A 15,561-nucleotide genomic window follows, 5' to 3' on the forward strand; every position below is an offset into this window, starting at 1 on the left:
TTGGCTTAATTCCAAATGCATACATTTAAGAAAGTCTTCCTCTATTATATATAAGATGAAATAAAAAGTTAATATTGACAGTATTTGTATTACTCTCCAGTATTGTTTTTAATGATTAATGAACACCTAAAAAAATCAGATCGCACAATTTTGGAATGCATTATTTGTAAAGTCCCTGCATAGTTTTTATAGGGACTGGCTAGGAGGAGGAGGAAGAGTATTAGACTTGCAGAGATCTAAGTTCCTAAATAAACTTATTTTCCCAGCAAGGAAATGCATAGCATTGAATTGGATCCAAGAAAAAAAAAAACATCAGTAAAGCAATGGTATAAAGAAATCTTCAGAGTGCTACCAGTGGAAAGACTGTGCCAAAATAGAAGGAAACGAGAGCAGCTTCTTAAATGTATGGCAGCCACTGATAAATCACTTGCGCAGCGATCTAAGGGACTTAATTTAAAGAGAAAGTACCTCAATGTACTGGAAAGCTCCAGAGGCCCCTCTGAAATTCACTGTATGAATGATGTGTTTGTGAACAATAGTGCAACAAGAGCTTGTGTGCTCATGTGTGTAAAATTTATCTTTATATGATTAATGTGTCTGTGTGTATATGACTATTAAGACATCATTAGAACCCCCCACTCCCCCTTAATTTTTTTTCAAATGTATTATGTCTCTCTTGGTTTATTTGACATGTGCTCATTTTGTTGTCTTTTTATTTGTTTGTTTGTTAGTATTTTAATTGTCATAATTGGAGTAATGTCCATCTGTGCATGTCTTTTCAAGTTAAGGCCCATTACAAAATAATGATGTTGTAATTGTGAAAAAATAATGAAATATCATCATCATCGTCATCATCATAAAAAAATATATATAGAAAATAAGATATAGAAATCAGATGGGCATTTAAGAAGGTTCCTCTGGCTATGGGACTGTGTATGTCTCTTCTAGGGCTGTACCTGTCTCAGAATTATGTCAGTCAAATCAGATTCAGCAGTTCAATACAAATAATCGACAATTTATTTTATTTGTTTTTCCTCATACAAAGTTTTAAAGTTTGAGCGGACATTCATCTAGATGGTAAACAAGACAATGGCACCGACAATCGGTTGTAATGTATTGTATTCTGTTGTATTAAGTGAGCTGTAAATTCAGCACTTCTAAGCAGAAGGTTTTGCCTCTCTGTGCTGCTGTCTGCATGTCCACCGCTCTCTGCACTAATAAATAGTGTGATAGTCAAGAGCACTCACTCAGCAGCTAAGTCTGGGGACCAAAACATCCCTATAAGTACACAGCACACTTACTTAAAAAAAAAGAAGACTGCTGAACTTTAAGCAGTTTTAGTCAACTGATGGGCCTCTGAGTGATGATTCAAATACTTCACTTTCAAATAGGCAGGCTGTGTCATCATCACCTAGCACATAAATCTATTGCTATTTTGCTTCATAATTGTAACTAAAGGTGGATGTTTTGTTAAAAACAGACAGTACACAAGAAACAGTGAGTGGGCAAGTAAGAAAGGAAGACTAAACAGAAATTAAAATTCATGAGGTTGTTATTTTAGGCAGGATTATTTATTAAAATAGAAACAGCAGCCCTGTTGAGAGTGACACAATTAGCAAGGTCTTCTGCAAATAGTGAGGATGTTTGATACAGACTTAACTTTCTGAGGTCGCAGAGGCAAGGCATGCACCGACCTTCTCACAACAGGCCGTGCCAAATGTGCGAACACCCTGAGATCTTCAGGTGAAAAAAGCCAGGTTGTCAAACACCACACTAGGCTTATGTGTCAACAGATTTATTCAACAGGTCAGCTCCTGCAACAAGGCGGCTTCTTCATGGGATTCGATTCTCATTCTCGCACCAGCTAATCGGGGCAGGATTTGACAGACCCCGGCTGCCAATGTTTGCCTCCCTGTTCCCCTCCACTTGCTGCCTATTGTTGTAGTGATTGCAGAGTAACCCATTGACACTGGTCACGCTTAACTAGATTGTGATTACGGGGAAACACTGCACACAGGGACATCAGAGGGCTAATTCCAGTTCCTGTTTGCCACACTGGTTGTTGTCAAGCGTGACGAGACGGGGATGTAGGGAAATGTTGGAGCAGTGAAACTATTTAGAGCAAGGCTGTATACACAGTGACATGCCACCCAACTTTGCCTTCCCAAATTAGTATGGCAGTAAAATTTAATGACTCCAACTGTACACAAGCGTGAAACTAATGTTGCAGAAATTATTGTTTGTTATTGTTTCCTCTCAACTCCATCAATTGTTGACTGCTTTAATGGCTGTTATAATCTCTCCACCCGAAGCCAAAACTCTGTGATTGTTTCAGACTCTGAGCGTTTCCTCTGTGTCTGACTCCCTGCTCTGCTGTGTCTTCCCAGATGCCTCCGCCTCGGGGGACACCAAGTCTCGGGTGACTGACAGCTCCCAGTCGCCAAGCTACCGCATCAGGACTGAGTCAGAGCAGGTGTCTCTGTACTCCCCGGAGCACTCCTCCCTCCATGAAAGTGAGGGTCTGTTGTTGCATTCTCTCTATCGTCTGTAGCCTTTTTTTCTCTAAGTCACATCATTTTCCCAATTCAGCATAGTCTTACTAAGTGTATGTAGCAATCCTTTGACTGCAAATTGTTTCTTCACCTCTCTTTTGATGATACAGAAAGCCTGTTATGTCATTCACCTTTTTCTTTTCCATACTTTTTTACTTCAAATGTCACTGATAACAGCCGATCCCTCGTTACAGCTGCTGAAAGACTGAGTAATAGGGTTCCTCAGTAATCTATAAATAAGGTCTTAATTGGTTTTAAAAATGTCGTGAATCAGTTTTTTCAAGTCCTAAAAATGCTCAGACATTAGAAGAAGGGTTTTACAAATTGCTTCTTTCCTGACATTGCAATGTGAAATCTCTAAATAATTGGTGATCTACTTTAAAAACAAACAAAAGAAAATACTAAACTCTCTATGATTGGAATCAAAGCAGAGGAATAATCCTACATACAGAGGGACGCATAAAATCAGTAATAAAAATCACCAATAAATGCAGAAAGTATTTCCCATTTCAAACCAGATATGACTTTTTAACTGAATGTTACAATAAACATTTGGGCAAAATTGTTCATTAACTCTGTGTAAAAAATGTTTTCTTAAATTTATTTATTCAGTTTTGGTTGTTGTAAATATGGTCTTTTATGTTTTTCCCAGTGGCATGAAAAAAAAAGAAAAAAATGTGTCAAATTTAATTTGCCTTAAGCTGTAGGAACCCTGGAATGATGCAGCATGATGCAGCACACTGAATTATAGGGGTGGCAGAACAGTTTTCCCCCTGCTGTGTCATTTGTCATTAGTAATGAAGTCTAGGTAAAGGTCATGTCCATTATGAAACCATGTATGATGTGTCTGTCTCCTGTTCCTCCAACCCCTCCTTCTCTCTCCCTCTCTCAAATTTGTCTATCTTTTTCTGTCACGCCCTCTTAGGGTCCGGGGGGAATTCACGTAGCTCAACTCAGATGAACTCATACTCGGACAGCGGCTACCAGGATGCCAGCAGCGGCTACCACAGCAGCCAGAACCTGGGCAAGGCTGAGCTGAGGATGCAGCACTCCTTCCCTGGCGCCGGCACCGGTACCCTGGGAAGGAATGCCAGGGCCGAGGGCCAGGCTTCAGCCCAGGTACTGCCAGCAATCAACGTCCAACATATTGCTGTTGTCGAGCACAGAACGCATCTAAAACATGTTATCAACTGAATAACACCAGCCATTATTCAGTATATTTTTTAATTACACAGCCATTGTTCACAATGTTCAAAAGGCTCATGAAATTTAATTTCATGACTGACTGTTAGCTTTTAATTTGTGTCAACAAAAGAGAAACACCAAAATTGCGGTTGACTGTTTTTCAGTGAAGGTAGCGCTGTAATGCTTAAAGGCACAGAAGGTACACAGTGCACCGAGCACGCCGACATAATCATGCTTCATACAGCGTTGTACACACAGACCACTGAGAATCCAAATGGCACTGTCACACACGACTGAGAGGGGGGTGGAAGAGAGAAAATAAATGCAGCCTAGAGTAAAGTTGTGCCCGGTAATGAATTGGTTTATATAATGCTGGGTTATTCAGCATGTTATTGTTATGCACAAGTCAGTCTATGGCAGAGATTACAGCATGATTGTTGGTAGGGACGAGATGACATACATTTGTATTGCAGATTGGAATCAAAAACACACAGTTAGGAGTTCAAAGGGAATTTCCAATATTGGGCAACCAACAATAAAAACAAGCTGCATATGCACTACCCTCTTAGAAAAGTAAAATATATTAATTAAGCATCTGCATATTTCATATAGAAAGATGTGATACCATTTCAGATGTAAGATTGTTTTTTGTTTTTCAGTAAAAATCAAGGAAAAATGATTGTTTCTTAACAGAATGCAAGGTTAAGTGATTCTAGTATGTTGTAGTGCCATTTTAAGAGTTTGAGATTTTTATGTTTATTGGGATAATATCGGAAATTGCTATTACTATTGGCCAGGATAGTTGTCAATTTTCACCTATTTGTTAATTATTACGTTTACTTAAGATGACTGAAATGGCATGACGCCATGTTGTTATGCCTCCATGGCCAGAGGTATTATGTGTTTGGGTTGTCCGTACGTTTGGCCCACTCTCAGGACCGCAATATCTCAGCAGCACCTTTTTCAAATTTGGAACAAACCTCCACTTGGACTCAATCATGATAAGCATTTAGTGGTCAAAAGTCAAGGCCACATTTTCAAGAATTCATATGCTAATTATGAAAAAAATTCACAGAAATGTCTAATGGCAGAAAATTTTGAAGTGACGGTTTATATTCAATAAGTCAAAGGTGAACATTATTATGCCATCATAATGTTTTCTAGCCATTATTCAACATCATAACTCAGGAAACAGATGTTGAGATATTATTAGAGTCCTGCAGCAACATAAGTGACAGACAGACAAAATCAATATTGGCAACTCCTAAACAAGCAATATAAAATACAAAAAGAACACAAAATGTTCATTCTACATTACTACAAATGTTCTCACTACAAGGAAGGACTAAAAAGTAGGTTAATATGTGCTATCAGTGAACCAATAAAACAATAAAAATAAAAGACCAGATACACCCTGACATTAGCATACAGAAGATGACATGTAAAAGTCCTGCAACTGTGCTTTGAAACAGCCTAGAGGAACCAATGAGTGCAGCTTTAAGTTCCTCTGTAGAAGATTCCAAATATATAGAGCTGCATACATAAAGGCTCTCATGCCAAACTCGGTACAAACACTAGGTATAGACAATAACAACATCTGCTTATTGTATAGATCTTCTGTGCTGCCTGGTTTAAGATGTATGTGAAGCATCCACATTTAAGAATTTGTATCGTCTTTGCAGTAACATCCAGATTTGAAGGATTATTAACTATCATGGCTACAACACTGTCTCCTGTTCCTCTGGTAGTCTTCCTCAGGCTCACTGGTTTTGCTGATATTGCGCTTCAGGTGATTTTCGTTGCACCAAGCTCTCAATCAGTCCTCTGTACTTCTCTGTAAAAACAGTCTTTAAGTGAGGACAGCGTGCTTCTCATTGCAAATTATTCACTGCAATCAAGCGTGTTAATAAAGTAATAGCTGCCATTTTTCTTAAAAAAATCACTTAATAACTTTTTATTAAATTCCTCAGTAGTAATTCTAGTTTACTCTCTGACTTGCAGGCTCCAGCAGTCACAACAGCAGTGCCTGGTCGTGCTATGCGGAGGGTGAGCTCAGTGCCTTCTCGCTCTCACTCGCCAGCCTACGCCAGCAGTATGTCCCCCTCCCGCGGCTCCCTGCGTACCTCAGCTGGCAGTGCCTATGGCTCCCCCATCGTAACTGAACCCAAACCCCTCTCCAGCATCTTCTCTACGACCTTGCCCTCTGCCCAGCGCACCAGTACCGGCGGCGGTGGCAGCAGTTCACCCTACTCCACGCAGAAAAACTCCCCTGCTGCACTGCGACGCATGGGCTCCACAAATTCGCGATCAGGGAGCGCCAGCCGTACAACATCACCCTATCAGGCCTCTGCAGGGTCATCATCGGGTCGCATGGGCTCACCGCTGACAATGGTGGAGAACGTCAACCCTCCACTGACGAAGCAGCCTACTCACTCATCGTCTCCAGTCAGAGCCAGTATGACCGCCGTGCCCCAGCACTACAGCTCCACTCTGCCCCGCTCCATGCTCCACAACACAGACCCCTATGGACCCCAGAGTTACGACATTTACGAGAGGATGACGCGACCTGACAGCCTCACAGGTGCTCATACACACACACACAAACACACACACACACACACACACACACATACACACACACACACACACACACACACAGCTATTTATAGTGTTATCAGAGCAGACGCCCGCTTAGACTCCCTTAGACTCTATTTACAAGTGTTTATAGAGTTTTGCTGCAGTGTTTTGAATACAAAAGGTCCAAGAGCAATAGCAGTAGTAAAATACAGTGTAAAACTGGAGAGGAAAAGAGTACATAGTGTTTTATTTGCTCTTCCTTCATTTCCATTCACTCATAGCTGTGTGTATGTCTCTATCTTGTGTTTGTGTGTGTGTGTGTGTGTGTGTGTGTGTGTGTGTCTGTGTCTGTGTGTGGTGTGTGGTGTGTGTTTCTGTGTGTAAAACCACACCTCTAACATTAATAAGAAATATAGAGAAAACCTTAAAACAAACATTAAATGATGTAATGCGTAAGATATTTTTTATACACAAACATAACTGTACAATTAAAAATAGTCATAAAACATTTATATTTGTGTACAGAGACTGTGCATGCTTATAATTAGCCTGCGTACATGTCAAATGCTGTAACAGATCACTTCTACAACAGTTCAAAAGAAATACTTGGTTTCCTGTAGCAGGAAATATAATAAAAAACAGAGAATTTATGGTAAAATAGAAATCGGAATCCTAATTTTTGTTTACATTTTCAGGATCTTTTTTCTCTACCTTTAATAATTACCTTTCCTGCAAATAATAATTTTGCAAGAGATGAAAATAGAGGAGCTGAAAATCAGCTTTTTTGTAAAAATAAAATTAAATTAAAAATTCTTAATTCAGGCTATTAATGTAAGTTATCATTTGTCAGTGTATATTACCTTAAAAAAGGAAATATCAATATAATTTTTAAAAAAGTATCAAACACCTTTAAAACAGGTATTTTGTGTTTCCTAGCATGTAAAAACTGCAGTTATTCAACTTTGTAGGCTGCCATATTATTACTTTCCATAAATTCCCCTGAACCTCTTGAGTAGAGGATCTTGTAATACCAGCTGTAAATATTTGGACAGCGATACATTTTTTGTTGGCTTGCTGTTGGCTCTGTGCTCAGCATACTGAAACTGAAAATAAACAGTGACTGCGAGGTCAGCGGTTGTCCTGGAGTGCAGCCAAAACGTAATTCCTGCAAGAAGACAAATATTAGCTCAAAGAGTATAATAGACTGATAATCGTAGTGAGGTTTCATTTCAACAATAGTAGTCACAAAATATGCACCCATACAGCTAACATGGTTGTGAAGTTTGTTTTTTTTTTTTTTTTGTTATTTCATTCTAGTTTGTAAGAAGAAACAAGCTCCAGTGAGTGGGATTTAGAGATATTAGATATATTGGCAGAGAAAATTTGCTTTCTTAAATGTATAATCACCCAAAAATAGAGATGTTGTGTTTTCATTACCGCAGAATGAGCTGTTTATATCTACATAGGAAGCAGGTTCTCACCCACAGAGATGGCCATGCTGCACCGCCATTTTTCTACAGTAGCCTAGAGTGGATGAACCAAACACTGGCTCTAGACAGGGATATTCACATTTTCACATCAGCCAACATAGTAAGCAATACCTCTACAACAAGTATTGTTAGAAAACACTGATATTTTTTAGTTCGTTTTTTTTTTTTAAATGTAAAACTGCTTTATACTGCGTTTTTACTGGTTGTATTCACCTGGTCTGTTTGTTTTAGAGAGGAAGAGAGCTCTGCAGAAAGCGAGGCTCCCCGTAAAAACTTCTTAAGCAATGAACACTGAAATAATCCTAAAGTCTCGGTCACACAGTCGTACAGTACTTTCCACATTTAATGTCTGCAGACTGCTACAGAAGCACATGCGCTTATATTCATAGTACAATTGAGGGTCCGCGTTAGCGCCCAGCAGTAAACAGAAGACTGGACGAGGAGCTCACTGTCCTCCTACTTCCAACAAGACACTGTATCAGGAGTGAAAGTGTGTCAAAAATCTCAACTTAAAACTTGCAGTTGCAGCTGGCTTGTCTGCAGTGTTTTTTAGAGTTTAGAACAAGTGATTGGAGCATTTGCAGTTTCTTGCTTCACTTACAGTCACAAACAACGGGCTGCACAAGCATGTCTGCGTAGGAGTCCGTGCACTTTTTGTGTGAACATTGGTGGATTACAACATTTATGTCACACGGACCAAAGTGGACCCTTGCGGACCCTCGCGGACATGTTGTGGAGTTTACGTTTGGCACACGGGAGAGAGTTTCAGCCGGTTGCACTCTGCAGTCCTCTCCGCTAGATGTCTCTAAATCCTACACACTGGAACACATTTCAAGCAGGGTTTAGCCACCGGAAGACAAATACAATATTTTCATCCACAGTTCAGTCGCTCTTTATATTGAGCACGTTTATCAAGAATATTGGTTCATTTTAAGTATACATGGTGTTTGTGCAAAGGCAGTTTCAATTTGCAGGTACGCGATAAGCAATTTAATTATACACCCATGTAGTGAAATAATAGAGAAGGTAGAGGAAAACATTTCCACAACACATAATGGAGTCCCATTCGTAGCCACTATTTTCAGGAGTGCATTATCACGGCGATATTGTGGGCACTCACCGAGGACAAAGCGAGGTGGCCATATAGCTGTGTGTGTTTGTATGTGCGTGTAATTTAATCAGAACTGTTGAGGAGATCAGGAAGATGATAACATGAAAACCATACTAGCCTGTGTGTGTCTTCCTTTGTAGGACTGGCGAGTATTTTTTAACCAAACACATATCTTGTTTAAATCTGGAGCCAAGCAGTTTTCCCCTCAGCCAGAGGAAGAGGACCGCCTGTACTGATTCATTCTCAGCTCTCACTTTTTTAGGTATCTCCTCTAGATAAGAATGTAGCTCTGACAAATAATGAAAACCACAGTTATTACACCAGAAAATCATACCTTTTGTTCACATTTCAGTATTATATGAAGGGATTTCAGCCAGAGAGAGAAATAAAACTTGTCATTTAGCTGGTAAAAGAAAGCACAATTCCACCATTAAAGCCAAGTGCATTTTTGTTTTCTTCCAAAACGTAAAAGAGGCACTTGTTCAGCAAATCACTGTATTATGGTTCCAAGGTTAATGGACTGTTTTCTGCTTGACTTCATGCTGCCTGGGGATATCCTCAGATGCCCTGGTTGACGATGACGTTCAAGGTGAACATTTTTGGTTGTTGACAGTGGTGTCCCATCATCCTCATTGTGTTGTGTTTGCATGTAGGTGCTGCATGCACATGTACCTTTTTTACATGTTCTCTGTTAAATAATCATCTTTATCTAACAGTCATTTCTTCCAGGTTTATTGTAGTGTTATCAGCTTTAGTAGCACATGCCACATTGGGGTTTAACTGTCAGCAGTAGAGCTATGATCGACATGAACCTGCATTGTTTTGTCCAAGCCTGGCCTTAGGGGGAACCATGGCAGCAGTTTTGTTTCTGAGCCAGATTTAAGTGCAGAATTTCTAAAAATCCAATGCAGTAACACATTTGCGACATCTTTCTAGAACTGTACATGACTCAGAATTATGTCAGTCAAATCAGATTTTGCATCTCGATACACATATTTGACAATTTCTTTGTTTTTTTTTCCATATAAAGGTTGAACAGGGCTCAGTCGGATGGTCAGTGTGACAGTGGTATTCATGTAATATAGTAAACAAACTAACAGCTCTAACAACAGATCACAAATGTCCAACAAAATTTGTTGCCAACACACTAGATAATAAACAAAAGTCAGAGACTACGGCATATTAACTTGCTGTGAGCTGTAACCTCACCATTTCTAAGCAGAAGAGCATTCTCTCTCCTCCTGCATGTCTGCAGCTGCTTGAACCAAAGAGTAGTGTGAAAGTCAAGAGTGCACAATCCGCAGCACAATCTGGAGGCCAGAACGTCCTCAGAAGTACACTGCACAGCACACTGACCAGCAAGGCAAAAAAAACCCAAAAAACACTGCTCTACTTGAAGCAATCTTAGCAGACTGATTACTTAAAACTGTATGTGTTTTTATTTTCAAGCCTTAAGAAGGTAATTAAAACAATGTTGTTATACAGTAAAGATAAGCAAGTTTAACTTACATGTATTTTCTACAACAACACACATTGCGTCACAAAAATATACAAATGAGTAAAAATGTCCTGGGTTCTTATTTTGTCTAGTAGTTTGGCTGAAAATGCAGACATGTGACTGCTGCTGGGGTTTGACTGTAGAACTATCACCAGCAGCTTGTTTTGGCCTTGGTACTAGCTCGTGTGCTAGCAAACTCTAAACTCTTTGTCTTCTTAGTGGAGCGGTGCCGATGGTCAGACAAGAAGGTTGTTGTGTTTTCCAGCCTTCACTGGTGCAGGATACCTGTAAAAGATATCAATCTGCTCGAAATCCATCTCAAAACAGGTTTTGTACAAGGTGCTGGAGGTGCTTGAAGGACTTGAATTTGACACAGGATAACAGAATGATAAACTAGGGATGAACATGTAAAAACATCAAACCTAAGTTGATGTATTTTTCTTATAATGCACAATGAATGATATTACCTTGCGGACAAATGCGCAAGGTAAGATGATTATTACAGGAACACATCACCCAAATTCATCAGTTATCATAACTAGATTATTATACTGTTGCTCCGGTGCTTTTTGGTACGTGCAGGGGCGAGAACCTGCACGCATTTGTCCGCGCTGAACACCGCACGGCACCTGCTGTCACATCATCCACCCGCCACTTCTTCTGACGTTCATTCAATAAAGTTTAAAAAAACAAACCAAAAAACAAAGTTCGTTTTCTGGAGATAACTAGATAATATCTCAGGAAAACAAACTCCGTTTTCTCGATATAACAAGATATTATCTCGTTATAACAAGATATTATCTCGTTATCTCGAGAAAACGGCTTGTAAAAAAAAAAAAAAAAAAAAAACACGTCCGCTTAGGGCTTCCGTATATTACATACACTAAAAAGCATTTTATTTAATGTCTTCATCTGCTGGTGGGCCATCATGATAATCGTATACATAATATGAGTCTTGATGATCATTGAAATTAGTTGGGAAACAAAGTGAATATATCGATATTGGTATCATTTATTGGCAAAATGAAATGTTATGTATCAGCATATCGGATGTTGGCAAAAAATTCAATATAATGCATCCTTATGATAAACTACTTTACTGTAAATAGTCAACACCAGGATGTTTCACTAGCCTGAAAAACATTCACACCAGAGCAGTGTCAGCTGCACCATTTTTGAACTGTAATTTGGCAGTAAATAAGCAGCAGTTAATTAATAGTAGGCTGACTGTCGGCCCTGTAGGCATGGTTGCTCATTTAGGTATTTGCACAATTTTCTTACGACATATAGTTGTGGAAAAAACAATTTCATCCTTGAAAATAAAAATGAGTGCTTAAGTAAGTACTTGAAAGTCCTTGAATTTGACTCACCCCTGTCTGTGCAAACCCTGCTTAAATCACAGAGGCAGTGTGACCTCTCCTCAGCAATCCTCCTCTTATTTGTTACCATTCTGTCAGGTGTTCATTTTCAGGTGCATTCTCTGGTTCCTGTAAATAGGCAGTTACGTCACTCTGCTCTGAGCGATGATGCCTCGGGCAGACACAAATGAGTTTTCAGTCTCTGTCCTTTGAGCAGAGTGAGACACCAGCCTCGTTCTCGCGTTGTTCTCACGCTCCTGTCCCCCTGACTGTCTCCTTTTCTCTCACATACACTACAGTGGAGCCTCACTGCTAACACAGTAATTTGTCAGTTAAGTGTTTGATGAGCCATAGTAGAGGGAAATGGGATGATCATGTGATCAGGCTCAATTTCAAGCATTTGGCAAATTCCATCTGACAGCCTAACCTTGATATTGTTGCTGTTGGTGGTTTTCTGTCAGTATCAATCAGAGGATGTTTTGCCTCCTTTCTTCACCTTTCTCTTGCTCTGGTTTCCTTTGTTTTCCTTTCAGCAGACTTCTCTCCCTTTACTCGTATTCTCTGTCTCCTATCTTCTCTTTTCCCCTTATCTGCTTTTTTCATACCACCCATCTGGCTCCCCTCCCTCCACTGTCATTGGCAGGAAGTCATGCCTTCCCTCCGCTGCTGAAAAATGGAAAATGAAGACAAATTGTCCCTAATAATGTGCTCATTACGCTCAATGTCCATTTCAAAACAGAGCAGGACAAAGAAAGAGTGAGTGGAAATAGCATATCTGTGTGTGTCTCAATCTGACAGCCAAGTCACCGTGGTACACTTTCTTTTTTACAGCTATTCTCACTTTTAACTATAACGACTTTTTCTGGTGATCATTCCAGTTCTCTTGTTTGTTTGGAGAGGGATTTCGAGAATTATTTTTGTTGAGGAATTCAGTCAGCTGCATCCATTTAAGTGTTTGTTTCTCCAGAGCGAGCACGCGCCAAGCCCGCCACCGCCCTTCATCTAGTCTCTGCCAAGTGCAATCTGTTAAAGCCACGGTGAGAGGGCTGAGGGGGAGAATTAAATGACTATAACGCACCAGGAATGTGGGCCATTCATCCTCAATAGACAGCAGTATGTTATTTCTCCCTGACAATTTGCAGATGCTTTTTAGAAGTGACTGCAGCCCTTCTACCGGGGGAGCAGAATAAAGAAGGCAGACGGATTAGTCTCCTCTAAGGTTGTTTGAATGTTGCTACTTTCAGGAGTCAGGCTGCTGAGTGGGAGAGATATGCATGAAGGCACCTGTGCCGGGGAGATTCTGTCCCTGTCTCTTGGTCACAGCCAGGCTTTACACGGGATGAGAAGTCCCTGGTGGTCCTAGACGGCCTCATTAACCCTCCTTTCATTTTCATCCTTTCTTTTCCTCCTCCTCGTATATTCTATCACCGCTTTCTTCTCTGGTGCTCCCGCCTTTTCCTCGTGTCTCCCCGCTACCTCCTCTCTCTTCATATCCTCACCCCCTTTAAACCTTTGAACAAGAGAAACTGAACTGATTTCCTGCCAAGCTGCTGCTAGTAGCTATTGTGTGCACCACCACAGAGTAAAAGGCTTCCTGGGCTATTGAGTGTGCCACTACAGCACACAGCAGCAGCAGCAGCATTATTCTGTTTTACTTCACACCTTGCACAACAACATGCCTGCTATTTCAAAGTACTTGTTTCTATGTAATTCATAGTTAAGTTCAAGTTTTGGTCTTAATAGAATCTGTTGATAAGTATGAAATTGTGAACCTGCAGTATATATTGTAGCTGCAATTTATCATTTAGCACAAAAACACAAGAGGACACTAAAAGCTAAGAGACATTCACCCTGGAGTGTCTAAAACCCTCCAAGCTGCTCTAAAAGCTTTACATTAAGAGGTGCATTGCTTTTGTTAATCAGTGTTGAAAAAATGCACTATTTTTTTTAAATTAAAAACATAAAATTAGTTTTTATTTTCACCAAGCAGTTCTTAAACAATAGGGAAATGAGCTGGTAGCAGGTGTGGAGTGGGACTGCTGTTCAGCGTGTGGTCAGCAGGAGGGTGGGGTGCGATTGGCAGGGGCCAGCCTGTTGCATAGGCAAAGTAGGCAAGTTTTTTGATTTTGGAAATCAACCAAAACTGAAAATTCGGAAAAAAAACGTCAACTTGTAACACAGCCCCCACAGTTTTGTTCATAAATCCAAGGATGTCTGTAAATGCTGCTGCCCTACACAAAATATGTCTGTTAATATAGAGGATTTAGAAGCTAATCTAATACTGCAAACCTGATCAGGACACCCGCTGTTCAAACTTCAGCATTAATGTTTCTAAAAAGTGGTTTATCTGTCTATTAAGTAGACTCAAATGGGAACACCACCTAAATAAGAATTCCAACATGTTTTTTCCATGGCTGAGGAAAATTTAATCAATATTTGTGAACATGAGCTACATCAAAATGAACTTTATTTCATGGTAGTGTCCTCAGTTTTGAAACATAACATGTTCCAATATACTGAAACATGCTCAAACATCTTTCAACATTTATTGTCTGTGGATCAGCTGCAGACTTTATACCCTATGACATCATAAATTTAAGTTTCACCACTCTAGTGTTTAGATTTGGGAGAGTTTTTCATGTTTAATGATGTTGTCATAGACCATTAGGAATGACATGTATGAATTTTGAAAATTGGTGTAGCTCTCCTCTCAGGCCCAGACACGCTAAACTGACATCAAACTAGTGGCGTCTGTGTCTCTGCCACAAAGACTACAGCCAACGGCCAACTAGCATGTAGGTTCTGCACTTGAATGAGAGAAAATCACTTTCCATAACAGCAGGTGGCAGTAGTCTGTATGTGTCATTCAAAAAGAAGACTGAAAGTAGGATTCAAGATGCTAGATGCTAGCAAGTTACCACATTACAACATGACCTGAGTCTGAAAGAACAAAGTAAGCGTGCATTAGCAAACGAAACCACAAACAACTACAAACTATTTCTCCCTAAGAAATGAATCGATAATAATTTCATATAACACATTTATTTTAATACTTGACTGTCAATGAGAGCAACTTCACTTTCCAAATGGCTCCGCCATCTCCAACGCGGATTCAACATGCTGAGTTGGTCTAAATAAAAGCCTAGGGCGACAGACGCTCACCAACGACCCAGTATTGACCAAAAGCAGACCGTCAGCTTGGTGCTCTTAGCCAGTTCATAATCTTTGCTGCAACCATCTTTTAAACTCACCAACCATTTCTCTATTTAGTTCATGCTCTTCTGCATTTGTCATGCAGCTGGAGGTTAACAGGGTCTATTGATGCCCCCTGCAGACCTCAACTTCTGAACTGCCTTGTGCTTCAGAGGTCAGCCTCAGTCCGGCCCTCCATCTACGTCTAAAATCTTAAGTCGCCTTTCCCCCAGAGGCCCTCTGCTCCCAAAGGAGGCAAACATTATTATTTAATAATTTCTTCCGTCTCAAACTGTGACAAGAATCCCTCATTTAGCTGGTTCTGCATGGCAGAGCTAGTGTTCATCGGCAGTCTGCGCCTGAGCTCGCGCAGTTGGAGAGGACCCAAGTGACGTTTTGGAGGCTCGTGGAATGTGCAATGAGCAGTTAGATGCCAGCTGTATACTGGTCCACTGGGCTTCACAGCATAGTGAGCTTCACTGATGTGAAATTTTGCACAAACACAAAAACATAGCAATGCAGAGTGAAAAAAATGGAGATTAAAGAAAAGCATATCCACCTGGTCTGCTACTTCTCAATGTGTCCTCAATTTCTTCAA

General features: G+C 40.2%; 1 protein-coding gene across 4 annotated transcripts in view; it reads left to right on the top strand.

Annotated features, from left to right (window-relative positions):
- Positions 1–15,561, top strand: part of pkp4 (plakophilin 4) — a 119,128-nt gene that overhangs the window by 65,969 nt on the left and 37,598 nt on the right. For 3 of the 4 annotated variants that reach the window (XM_042494706.1, XM_042494707.1, XM_042494709.1), the window contains 3 exons: positions 2,388–2,519; positions 3,478–3,671; positions 5,739–6,318. In XM_042494706.1, the coding sequence (XP_042350640.1) occupies positions 2,388–2,519; positions 3,478–3,671; positions 5,739–6,318 (906 nt within the window). The remainder of the gene's footprint in view (positions 1–2,387; positions 2,520–3,477; positions 3,672–5,738; positions 6,319–15,561) is intronic. The other variant, XM_042494708.1, reaches the window with a different exon arrangement.

Source organism: Plectropomus leopardus, chromosome 10, assembly GCF_008729295.1.
Source record: "Plectropomus leopardus isolate mb chromosome 10, YSFRI_Pleo_2.0, whole genome shotgun sequence".
In the NCBI taxonomy this organism is placed as follows: Eukaryota; Metazoa; Chordata; class Actinopteri; order Perciformes; family Serranidae; genus Plectropomus; species Plectropomus leopardus.